This window comes from Pyrus communis, chromosome 5, assembly GCF_963583255.1.
Source record: "Pyrus communis chromosome 5, drPyrComm1.1, whole genome shotgun sequence".
Classification (NCBI taxonomy): domain Eukaryota; kingdom Viridiplantae; phylum Streptophyta; class Magnoliopsida; order Rosales; family Rosaceae; genus Pyrus; species Pyrus communis.
The window spans coordinates 28,816,774-28,829,821 of record NC_084807.1 but is presented as its reverse complement, the minus strand read 5'-3'; the positions used below and the strand labels follow the sequence as shown (position 1 = coordinate 28,829,821).

General features: G+C 37.6%; 1 protein-coding gene across 2 annotated transcripts; it reads left to right on the top strand.

Annotated features, from left to right (window-relative positions):
* The first annotated feature begins 1,092 nt into the window (after positions 1–1,092).
* Positions 1,093–2,903, top strand: LOC137735028 (uncharacterized). 2 transcript variants are annotated; one of them, XM_068474387.1, is made up of 6 exons: positions 1,093–1,227; positions 1,393–1,558; positions 1,651–1,785; positions 1,883–2,002; positions 2,321–2,425; positions 2,513–2,903. In XM_068474387.1, exons 2-6 carry the CDS (start codon positions 1,406–1,408, stop codon positions 2,675–2,677), a joined length of 678 nt encoding a protein of 225 aa, XP_068330488.1. In that variant the 5' UTR covers positions 1,093–1,227; positions 1,393–1,405; the 3' UTR covers positions 2,678–2,903. The 2 variants fall into 2 exon arrangements, with proteins under 2 accessions (XP_068330488.1, XP_068330487.1); XM_068474386.1 differs by having other exon boundaries at positions 1,100–1,227; positions 1,388–1,558.
* Positions 2,904–13,048: the final 10,145 nt, after the last annotated feature.

The window sequence follows — 13,048 nt, the reverse complement described above, 5'->3', positions numbered from 1 at the left end:
AATACTGTTCACTTTAACAAAAAACCACATTTTTACACTAAAAAGTCAATCATGGTACTATTTACTTTACCTTTTATTTTGTCATTTTCGTTAAAACTCAAAGTTTTCAAACCATTTTCATTAGTTTTCCTTATTTTATATCATCTCCAACCGAAGGGGCCAAGGGGTCATAGCCCAAATATAACTATTTGACAAAAAACCTTCCCCAACCAAGGGGGCCAAAGGGCCCTAGACCAAACATAATTTATTATTTTAGTTAAATTAATATGGTTGATTAAATTAAACTACCATATTAAAATAAGATTTTCAGACATATTTTGAGTGTCACTTGTAGCCAAATGAATAAGACTCTAGATTTCTTATCTTTATATAATCTCAATAATTTTTTGGATGAGATTTCGAGTGACACGTATTGCTAATGTGAGTAACTCTCCAGATTTCTTATCTTTATGTAATCTTAATAATTTTCGGATAGGATTTTGAGTGCCACGTGTCAAGATGTAATTGGTTGTGCAAATTTTAAATTCGTCAAAAAAAAAAAAAAATCAAATTCGAACAGTAACCTGACGGCAACATGACGTTAGCTAGCCGTTGCTAGCTGGAGTCATGCTGACGCCAAGTAGCCCGTTGACATTCAAATGGGCCTAGCTGGACGACTGGCAAAATGTCAAACTTGACATTCTGGAGCTTGAGGGCTGGCAAAATGTCAAGCTTGACATTCTAGTGCTAGAGGGCTGGTTAGTTGGTTGGCAAAATGTTAAGTTTAGAGCTTGAGGGCTTGCAAAATGTCAAGCTTGACATTATGGCATTGGAAGGCTAGGCTAAGGGCTAGCTAGCTGGCTGGAAATGGCCAACCTGCTGGATTGATTTGGGGGTTTGGGCCTGATGGAGCCCACAAACTCTTTGGCCTAACCCTTAGTTGGAGACGGTTTTTATGTCATTCCGAGTTATTTTTAGCTCTATGACACTTTGGCCGGGTTGGTTGGAGATGACCTTTGGATGCTTACTTTGTGAGAGTGCAAATTCGTTTCATTTTCAGGGGTGTTTTAGACAATTGGCTTTAAACCCCTGATTCTGAATCTCTCTCCCCCCTTGGGCCCTTTCTTTCAATTTTCACTCTTCCACTGTGACTTTCGACCCCGTCGCACCAAAACCCTAAACCCCTTTCTCCCTTCCCACTCGCCACCGTCGTTGCCGCCACATCTCGCTACTCGATCGCCGTAGCCGGTACGTATTCTTCTCTCGAAATACTAATTATCATTGTTTTTCTTTTCATCACCGTGAAATTAATTACGCATCGCTGTTTGGTTTCCGAGAAACCGAAGGAAAATAATTTCAAAATTGATTTTCTCTTCTGTACGGTTTCTGATTAAATGCTTTAAATTAGGTTAGAAGAAGTTTGGGAATGGCGTATTTGCGAAATGGCAGAAATGTCCTCCGTCAAATCGTTAAAGACACCAACATCCACAGCTCCGGGGGCTCGGATCGGATGATGAATCCGCTGATATATGCTTCTCAAGGAGTTCGATTCCGACATTTGGAGGTTATCCTAACGACGGTGCGCATTTCTCCATAAACTCAGTAATTAGTGTTGGATTTTGATTAATGAATGATTAAATTTGATTAGTGGGATTAATTTGATGAATTTAGAGCGTGGACAAGCTCGGTAAAGCCGGTGAGACGGTGAAGGTTGCGCCGGGGTATTTTCGCAACCACTTGATGCCAAAATTGCTTGCTGTCCCAAACATTGACAAGTATGCGTATCTCATCAAAGAGCATCGCAAGGTTCTTTACTTTGTTCTTGGATGGATTGTGTTATAAATGTTCGTCTGTTACCATTGTTTTGTTTGATTCAGTAACGCTTGTCGTGGATGTTTTTCAGAACTCCCTGCTTGAAGTAGAGGAAGAGGTTGAGGAGGTTAAAGTAGTTGCTGCGGTGTCTGAGGAAGCTAAGCAGAAAGCATATCAAAAGGCGGCGAAAATCCTGGATAATGCTCGTCTGGTTCGTAACCTATTTCTATATATTTTAATTGTTGATTGAAGCATAGAGGGATGCATATGCCGGTTTATGTTCACTAATGTGGTTGTTTTTTATAGACTAATAGAATGCTTGATATAGTATAGAATGCTTGTTAGAAGTATGAACTGAAATTCGTTCAAATTTGTCGTTGATCTCGATTTCTTAATGTAGTTAAGCTCTCTTCTTAAAGTGGGATGTGAAACTATAATTTCGAAAGCTGGTTGAATCTCTGATGCATACAAGAACTTAAACCTTTAGCTTTACATATAGGGGTGATCTGAACTTTACAAACTTTTACAGGTATTGCGGAGGCCCATCGACCTTAAAAAGTTCCGTGCGCGTGCAACAAAAGAGGACCCTATAGAATTGAAATCCCCCGTGACAACCGAGGATATAGTGGCCGAGGTATATGGTTTGTTCTTTATGCATTTAAGCTTCCCTCAAATTTTCTCTCTTTCCTATTTTTAGCTGATACAGTTTATTTTGGTTTAGGTGGCAAGGCAGCTGTCCGTGCAAATTCTACCCGAAAACGTCCATCTCCCATCTCCTTTGTTAACCGTGGGAGAGTATGAGGTGACACTGCGCCTTCCTAAGTCCATCTCTTTGCCGCCGGGGAAGGTTCAATGGACTCTTAAAGTTAAAATCCGAGCTGCATAAACACTGGACACCGTACCTTTCAATTTCGACCTCTCAGAACGTCGAGGGGCTCAACGTTATGTTTTTTGTGGGATAATTGTTGTATTTTCTGATGCCTTCGTAAAATTGAAGACATTATATCTATAGTATTAGACTTTTAGTTGCCCGTGGTGGAAATGCTTGTTTCTGTGTCATACAGTTTTGATGCCAAAACCACTTTTCAATAAACAGATGGTTCCTCCTCCTCCAGATTATGTGAACATGGTATATACGACAATCGACTTTATATAAAATGGGTTTACCGTCGTGGTTTCTTGGGTCACCATACAAAGGCAGTCTAACATATAACGTTGTATTAGTGGTCGATGAACCTGTTTTATGTAAATCATTGTGTTTTGCAATTTTGTTATACGTTTATTACCATCGTGCCTGGGCATAGCTCTCAATTGGCCTTTTAGCCACTTTCTAGGCTTGACATAACTCATCTCTTTGGTCCGTGACAATGAAAATCGAGAGAAGTGATTCCCCAGTTTGTCCATCATAAATTATTTAGGTCATTTTGTGAATATGAATATCCTTGTTAAATTATCACGTGAACGACTACGTGATCACCTTTTTAAGGGTATTTTTGTCAAACATGTCCCTCCACTTCAAGAGAATATTGACAAAATGTTTTCAAAATGACCAAAATGATTTATAGTGACAAACTCAGGGACCACTTCTCTCTATTTTCATTGTTAGGAACCAAATAAGGAGTTATGTCAATCTTAAATACTATTTTGACAAGAAAGCCTTCCTATTTTTGTTAGGGGTTACTATAAAAATAAGGTTTTACGAACGGACTAGTTAGAGTGAGGGCCCAAAAGAAAAGGGCCCAAGAAACCTGGCAGAACTTTTGCTTCTGTTGGCTCATTGGATGGAAACCTGGCAGCCCAAGAAAAGCACTTTCAAAGGTGAAAAACTATGCAGTTTCTACTGATTTTTGCTGAGTGCAGTTTCTAAAATATTGAGGGCTTGTTTGATGCTTAGGAATGAATTCGACTGAATAACTCATAAGAATCACCATGTATTTTGAAGTAAGAAATGAAAGGTTTTTCATTGTGTAGGAATTGGAGGGGATAAGTTATGAGGTGTTGGTTGATATCCTACCATTTTGTGGGGACTGGAAGTGTTAAGTTTACGTCACGAGTAATAAGAAAAAAATATTCATTTCTTCGATGACATACCTTGAATCTAGTGAGTTATCCAATCAAATCCAATCCTAGGCACCGAATGAGCGCTTAGTTTCATCTCAAAATGATGAGTCAATGACCCTAAACCAGTTTTAATGATTAGCAGGTTCAGAACTTCTCTTAAGCAATCAAGTAATAGATTGGATGGGATGAAAAGTTTTGAGAGAGAATTGCAAGAGTTACTTGATGAATTCAAAGGTTGATTATGATGGGGAACAAGAATGATGGTATAAACCTACTTCAAGCCACTTATGAGGCTGTGAAGGAAAGGATGAATGGCGGCGTTAGAGGCATTGAAGAAGCTGCCACCATTGACATCATAGCTCTAGGATACATGGCTATTGGCGACTTGAAATTTGTTGATTCCCTACAGGCTATGGCAATTTCTTTTTTCCTTCTCTAGGGAAAGCATGTATAGTTTTTCTCTCCCATTGCCGTCTGTAAGCTGTTATTGCTCTCCTTTTTGTTGGTGCATTTTAATGGACGACCAGTTGAATGAAGTTGTTGACAGTCTGAAGGATGGTGAACCGCTTCTGGATTCAGTCCTCGTGCACATGGGGAGCATGTATTCAACTTTGGGGATGTTTGAGAAATGAATGTCTGCATACAGGAGGGCTGTCAGTAACATGGAGAACATATACGGTAAGCTCTCTTGTCAATTTGGAGCTTTTACTACTCGTAACTCAGCTGGCTGTTCCGAATTGGGTTATAAGACTTGTTTGGTGAATGATACTAGGTGGTCAAATTACTCGATCTCCTTAAAATGCGTTATAATAATGTTGTGCATCGAGTATTATTTAGTGGGCATAATCTTACACAAAATGAAGTCATGATGTATGTGACTTTGCACGATTCCATTGTGGCTTCACTGATTGCTGCCTGCAAGATTGGAGTTTTTTTGTGTGTTTGTTGAGTGGTTATTGCCATCTTTTCTTCAGGGAAAAATAGTGTTTTTCCTACCACGCCAATTTTGGGCATGGCAAAAGTTCTCAGCTCCATCGGAAAAACTTCAAAAGCAGTAGAATTCTACAATAGTGCAATAACTCTTCTAGAATCAAGCAGAGGTGCTCAAAGTGAGGATTTGGTCATACCCTTATTCGGCCTCGGCAATCGTGAGCAAGTCCAAGGAGGCTGGCCCAAAGCCTAAAAAAATAAGCTGGCATCCAAAAAAACCCCACCACCCTTAAAAATAGGTCAGCCCAAAGTTCAAGTTAGTTTGTAAGCCGACCCAAAGTCCAAGTTAGTTTGTAAGCCGGCCCAAAATGGGTTGAGGTAGGAACCAGCCTATTTGGCGTCATAACATGATGTCAATGGACAACACAAATTTTATTTTGCGTCAGGCGCGTGGGAACACGCACTCGTGGCCGCGCGTCCCCGACAAGGTGGCAGGCGCACTAAAGAGGCGCGGGACTTGGGCCACGTGGCTAAGCCTTGGCCGTTGGATTTCCAACGGCTAGTTTTTTGGACTGTTAAATTTCCAACAGTAAAAATAAATTTGAAATTCAAACCCAACGGCTAATGACGCGGTACAATCTGGACCATTTGATTTTTAGATCAACGGTCTAGATTTTTCGGCTAAAAAACTTAAAAAAAATAGATACAATGTCAGAAATTAATGATATTTTTTTTATAAATAAAGAAAATGTCAGAAATTAAAAATAATGTTGTAAAATTGTGAGAATGAATGCCCACAATCGTGTAATTGTTGTTATGTGATGTTTTCAAAAGAGCAATAATGTGTAATTATTATTGTGTGAAGTTTTAAAATAGAGCAATCATTTCATTTTTTGTTATGGATGTGACTTTATATAAAGAACATTCCGTGTGTGATTACAATACACAACAAAGAAAAAAATTGAAAGCAATAATATCAGTATCCTTTCATTCCTCTTGTACTTGCAATTTTTCTGTGTTATAGTTACGAAACTAAACAATGTAATATTTTGCACCCGCTTCTCTCCTGTCTTTAGCAAAGATTATCTCTATAACTTTTGCTTATTTATAACATGTTATCAACACGACTCTCTAACCTTAACCAGTTCTCATCGCCCTTCGTTGAAAAATGCTTCCTCCAAGGATTTTATTGTTCTGCTTACTCATTTACCACACCTGCTTGATGTACCCTTACCAAGATCTACTAGCACCATGTTTGTTTCTAGTTCTCAATATAACAATTACTTATATTTTTGATTTCTTGTTTGGTGTAGGTCCTGAATACTAACCCAGTGTTTATTTATATTAATTTTATTGCGATCAAAGATGATGCGATACAATCATCCATATTGAACTGCAGATTTAATTTTATTGCAATTTTAGGTGGTGCGGTATAATGGTCCATCCTGCACTGCATATTTAAATTTTCCTATTGCTTGAGTGGTGCGGTATAATCGCTCATCCTATGCTATATTGTTTCAATGAGAGCGGTGCGGTACAATCGCTCTCCTCATTAATCATGTAAATTTTGAGCTTAAAGTTTTGAGTGCTTATTATTTTAGCTTGAAAATCAAAATGAAAAGTTTGTAAGAATTAGAAGTTCTAACACTACGTTCCTCCATAATACATATTATTGCAAGTTCTTAGACATCTCATTTTTCTTTAAGAAAAGAAAATGGCGAACTTGGCAAAGCTTGATTTTGTTGCCCTGGATTTTACTGGGAAGAATTACCTTACCTGGGTAATGGATACCAAGATTCATCTGGAGGCATGAAATCTTGGAGAAACTATCAAAGAGGAAAATAGTGCATCTTCTCAAGATCGAGCAAAGGCCATGATCTATATCCGTCATCACCTTGATGAATGACTGAAGAGCGAGTACCTAACGGTTGAAGATCCATTAACCATCTGGAAGGCATTGAGAAATAGATACAATTACCAGAAAACGCTGATTCTTCTAAGGGCATATTATGAGTGGACACACCTAAGGATCCATGATTTCAAGTCGGTTGCTGAGTACAACTCTGCAATGTTCAGAATTAGCTCCCAGATGAAACTTTTGTGTGGAGACCATCACTAAGGAAAATATGCTGGAAAAGACTTTTAGCACATTTCATGCCTTCAATGTGCTCCTGCAACAGCAGTATGGAGAGCGAGACTTTACAGAGTACAACCAGCTGATATCGATTCTCCTTGTGGCTGAACAAAATAATGAGATTCTAATGAAAAATCATCAGCCCCGACCTACTGGATCGGCAACATTCCTAAAAGTGAATGATGCTTCCCTTGAAGTGAATACCACATCATCTCGTGACAATAATTACAAACGATGACGTGACCATAGGTGAAGCCGGTGGAACGAAAAAAGCAATAATCATGGTGTCCAGTTTTACAACTAGAGTCCAAGGCGTAATTCAGGTCTGAGCTTCAAAAATGTAAATAGTCATAAAGGTAAAGCTCATATGGATATCACTCCTAGAAATCCTGAAGGAGTCTGCCATAGGTGTGGTGGCAATGAACATTTGGCGCATATTTGTCGTACTCCAAAACACCAGACTAAACCAATGGATGTACCTGATCCATTGTGCAATTTATCAGGGCAATTGAACACAACCCATTTGGATGTGTTAGACTTCATTGTGGATAGAGGGAATGAAGTGTATTGGTCTGATTGAATCATTTTTGTTTGATGTACTTATATTATTGTTTTCACTTTTTTTCTTTGATGTGTATTGTAATTATACACGGAATGCTCTTTATATAGAGCCACATCCGTAACAAATCAAAAGTGAAATGATTGCTCTTTTTGAAAACTTCACACAACAATTACACTACTATTTCTCTTTTGAAAAACATCACATAACAACAATTACACCACTGTGGGCATTCATTCTCACAATTTTACAGTTCTCCCACTTGGATGCCCACATATCAACATTAGTTGCCTCGTTAAAACCTTGCTCAGATTGTTGATATAGTTTTAAGTATGCTTACGCGCCTAATACCCATTGCCACCACACCTATGACAGGCTCTTTCAAGATTTCTAGGAGTGTTATTCATATGAGTTTTACCGTTGTGGCGATTTACATTTTTGAAGCTTGGACTTAAATTATACTTTGGACCCTGATTATAAAACTGGACATCATGATTCTTACCTTTCCCGTTCCACCAGTCTCGCATGTGGCCACGTCCTTATTTGTAATTATTGCCACGAGAGGATGTAGTTTTCACTTCAAGGGAAACAACATTCACTTCTGGGAATGGCGCCGATCCAGTAGGTCGGGATTGATGATTTTTCATCAGGAGTTCATTGTTTTGTTCAGCCACAAAGAGCATCGATATCAGCTGGTTATACTTAGTAAAACATTGCTTTCTATATTGCTGCTATAGGAGCACGTTGAAGACATGAAATGTGCTGAAAGTCTTTTCTAACATATATTCCTTAGTGATGGTCTCCCCATAAAGTTTCATCTCGGAGCTAATTTTGAATATTGCAGAGTTGTACTCAACAACCGACTTGAAATCCTGGATCCTTATGTGTGTTCACTCATAACGAGCCATTGGAAGAATCACTGTTTTCTGGTGATTGTATCTATTTCTCAATGCCTTCTAAAGGGCTAATGGATCTTCAACCTTTAGGTACTCGCTTTTCAATCATTCATCAAGGTGACAACGGATAAAGATCATGGTCTTTGCCTGATCTTGAAATGATGCATTGTTTTCCTCCTTGATAGTTTCTCCAAGATTCCCTGCCTCTAGATAAATCTTGGTATCCACTACCTAGGTAAGATAATTCTTCCCAGATCGCTATTTTCTTTTCTTAAAAAAAAATGAGATGTGTAAGAACTTGCAATAATATGTATTATGGAGGAATGTAGTATTAGAACTTCTAGTTGTTACAAATTTTTCATTTTGATTTTCAGACCAAAATGATAAGCACTTGAAACTTCAGGCTCGAGATTTAATGATTAATGAGGAGGGCGATTGTACTGCACCGCTTTCATTGAAACAATATAGCATATGGTGGACGATTATACCGCACCACTCAAGTAGCATGAAAATTTAAATACGCAGTGCAGAGTGGGCGATTATATCGCACCACCTAAAATTGCAGTAAAATTAAATTTGCAGTTCAAAATGGGCGATTGTACTGCACCATTGTTGATCACAGTAAAATTAACATAAATAAACACTAGGTTAGTAGTCAAGAGTTACACCAAACAAGAAATAAAATATATAAGTAATTGTTATATTGAGAACTAGGAGCAGACATGATGCTAGCAGATCTTGGCGAAGATACATCAAGCAGGTGAGGCAGATGATGAAGAATAATAATAAAATCCTTGGATGAAGCATTTTTCAATGAAGGGAGATGAGAACTGGTTAAGGTTAGAGAATCGTGCTGATAACGTGTTATAAATAGGCAAAAGTTAGAGAGATAACCTTTGTTAGGGACAAAAGAGAAGCGGATGCAAAATATCACATTATTTAGTTTCGTAATTATAACACAAAAAGATTGCAGGAAAAAGAGGAAGGGAGAGATATTGATATTATTGCTTTCACTTCTTTTCTTTTCTGTGTATTGTAATCACACACAGAGTGCTTTTTATATAGTGTCACATCTGTAACAAACCAAAAGTGAAATGATTGTTTTTTTTTTTTTTTTTTTAAACTTCACATAACAACAATTACATTATTATTGTTTTTTTTGAAAACATCACATAACAACAATTACACTACTGTGGGCATTCATTCTCACAATTTTACAACAAGTATCCCTCCCTTCCTCTTTTTCCTGCAATCTTTTTTGTGTTATAGTTACAAAACTAAATAGTGTGATATTTTGCATCTGCTTCTCTTCTGTCCTTAATAAAGGTTATCTTTCTAATTTTTGCTTATTTATAACAAATAAAATAATATTTTTTTATTATTTTATAATAATATTTTAATAAAATAGACTAGGCTATTTAGTTTTAGGGGTGAAGATACACTTGGCCAATTATTATTCATTGCAGTCAATTACTATTCATTTGGGTAGATTAAATGAACTTTGGGTCCGCTCATTTTTTAAGAGTGGAGTTGCTCATAAAGAAGGAAAGTCTACCGAGGCAGAAACTCCTTTTCTAAGGTTTAATTGCTTTCCCCTTCCTTGTAGAATGGATTAGTTTGCTCCTTGTGCACTGGCTGGTTCTTAGCCGGTTGAGTTTGATCACTTTCATTCTTTCTAGTTGTTTTTCAGAGTTTTGAACATATACAAAAAATTATATGGAGAAAATGATGGACGAGTTGGAATGACTATGTGCTCCCTGGCCCATGTGAAGTGTGCAATCTGTCTCTGTGTGTGTGCTGTATGTTGATCTCTCTCTCTCTCTCTCTCAATAGCTTCTCAGTTTCAAGGCTCTAATTCATTAAGGAAATGCAAATGAAGCCATCTCTTTATATAGAAAAGAGATAATTGAACATTGCGATTATTCAAAGCTAATTTCATAAGTTTCTGTAAAGCATATTGTGCTGCCGTTGTATGATAGTGGCGGTTGTTTAGTTATTACTCTTTGACTAGATGTTGTCGGGTACACTTGGTAGATGATGTAATTTTTTCTAACCGTAAAACCTACAGTTTCTCTCTCTTTTAGTATATGAATTTGACAGGTGCTTGTAGAGGAAAGGAAGGCCGAGAGCTGCTGGAGGAATGTCTGATGATCATAGAGAGACATAAAGGTAAAGAGGACCCGAGCTCAGCGACACCTTATTAATCTTGCAACTTCGCATTCACGCTCAAAGAATTATGTGGAGGCTGAGCGCTTGCTGAGGGCAAGTTTGCAGATCTTGGCAAAGACAGTGGGGCCTGATGAACAATCCATCACGTTCCCAATGCTGCACCTCGCCGTTACGCTCTACCATTTGAAACGGGATGAAGAAGATGAACAGCTTGCCCAGGAGGCTTTGCGCATTCATGAAAAAGCATTTGGAAAGGGACTCCCTTCCCGTTGGTAATGTTGTCGTTTTCCTTAAGCTCAAATAAATTACAGTGTCATTTCACATTTGTTCTTCGTCTGATGAGTTATGAATGATGTATTTGACAGCGGAGGCTCTCGTCTGTTTGGTGTCAATTCAAACCAGATTAACGAAGGACGACGAATCGTTACTCGGTCACCTGAAGAGGGTTTTGAGCATCCAAGAGAAAGAGTTCGGTCCCGAGAGCGAGGAGGTAACGATCACCTTGAAAAAAATTGTATTCTACTTGGACAAACTAGGGAGGAAAAACGACTTTTCCCTTTGCAGAAAAGATTGTCTGCACTTCGATTAATTCGTTCAGTAATCTTTATAATCTAAACTTTAATTTTGTTGGCACCGATAGTTCCGGCGGGCATCGTTCATGAAGTCAGACAACAATAATTTGGAGGGATCTATGATCGTTACACGAGATGGTAGATCATGTGTCCTCGTATAAATAGTGGGATATATGTGTTAAAAGGTTAATAACTTAAAAATTAAAAATTTTCACCATTTACATAAAAACACGTGATGTACTATCCATATTCCCGTCACAACTAAAAATTTCTCAATAATTTGGGTGTTGATAGTGAGTTACAATAGGAAGTGAGACTCTCCATCAATTTTTGTATCAATGTTATAAAATATCGTGTTAAAAATAAGAGGTGGCAGAATCCATAGAGAGTCTTATTTTTGAAAGAACAACTAATCATACCCAAATTTATAAGAAGGGTGATTTGAATTCGACTGCGAGGAGTGACTAGATTACCCTTAATTAGTTGATCTAATCATACTCCAATCTACGGAAAATGAGAATCAGTCTAAATATAATGGGTAAACACATTACTCTCAATCAACTAACGTAACCCGCATTATTAATGACATGTCCGGTAGATGGTAAGATCTTTTCTTCACGTCTATTTCTGCAAAAGGACAATCTATGACCTCACCTTGGCCCCATGTGTAAATTACCAATTTGCTAAAATACTACCCAAACTTTCAAGATTACAAGTCTAATGTCCCTTTCAAAAAGGAAGCACAAAAATGACATCCAAATGGAAACTTCAAATCGAATGGGATGCCATATTGCGAATTGCACATCCAATTATAGGACCACTAATGGAGAGTCATTGGTACACTGTTACGTATCATTTCGTGTCAATAATACAATATTAAATGTTAGTTTCCTTTTATATAGCAATTATTCTTTTCTTTAAAAAAAAAAAAAAGGATTGGCTAGTGGTTTTGTCGCGGTAGTCTACCCTTTCAAAGATCAAGAAGAGTCACAGAGACATTTCAGTCTTCCCTGACCACCATCATGTTATTCATCAACACCAGGAATTGAACCATGACATGGCGTGTGAAATACAAATCTAAAATTCGTCCTCAATCACTGTGTCACCAATAATGATTTTCCGTAGCAATTATGAGTGACACAGAATGTGATGGGGGTGCTATAAGCATCATTACGTAACATCTCATGCTAATTATATAATATTAAATATTAATTTTTAATTACATGGTATTGTGTAATTGACACAAAATATAACAATGGCGATAACTAAGTCAATTTCCCACCAACGAGGCAACGAACATGTAATTTCCCACCAAAATTAGGACCTGGTATCTTCTGTACAAGTACAACGTACTACTCCATTCAAATGAATTCGCACAAAGTTTCAGACTTTGGTATTTCTGGATATGTATACCCTTTAAGTTGTAAACGGATATTACCGACTTGCAATATTATAGCTAGCAAGCAAGCGACGGTGATGTAGGAGGCAAGAAAGGAGGAGGAGGAGGTCTCTCTGTCGTCTGCATCTTCTTTTCCGGATCTCAGAAAACGTATGTCAAACCCAGTATTCCCATCTCCTTTTTAAGGTAGTTTTCTCTTTGTTTTCAAAATTTTCAGATGAAAGTTCAGTGCTTTATTGCTCAATCTTTGTTCTTTGAATGGGGTTTTCTAGTTTCCATTTGATTTTTTAAAATTTTGTGGAGTGATTTGAGTTGGGTTTGGTGTAAATTTTCCATCTTTTTTTTATAAAAAAATTGACGTTTCTGTATGAATCTGAGACCAATTTCCACTTACAGTAACAGAATATATATAGCACGAACTAACTTGGTATATGTCAATTTTGATTAGGTCTTCAGTGTGTGTACTAAATTATCGTAGAGTATTCAATTATATAATCTGGTTTGATTTTAGATTCCTAATTTTTAGGAGCGATATTC

Bases quoted from the DNA above. Each gene is read 5' to 3' on its own strand.
- LOC137735028 (XM_068474387.1), top strand. From the start codon at position 1,406: ATGGCGTATTTGCGAAATGGCAGAAATGTCCTCCGTCAAATCGTTAAA. The intron at 1,786-1,882 runs GTTCTTTACTTT...GATGTTTTTCAG, and splicing joins TCATCAAAGAGCATCGCAAG to AACTCCCTGCTTGAAGTAGA. The intron at 2,426-2,512 runs GTATATGGTTTG...ATTTTGGTTTAG, and splicing joins CCGAGGATATAGTGGCCGAG to GTGGCAAGGCAGCTGTCCGT.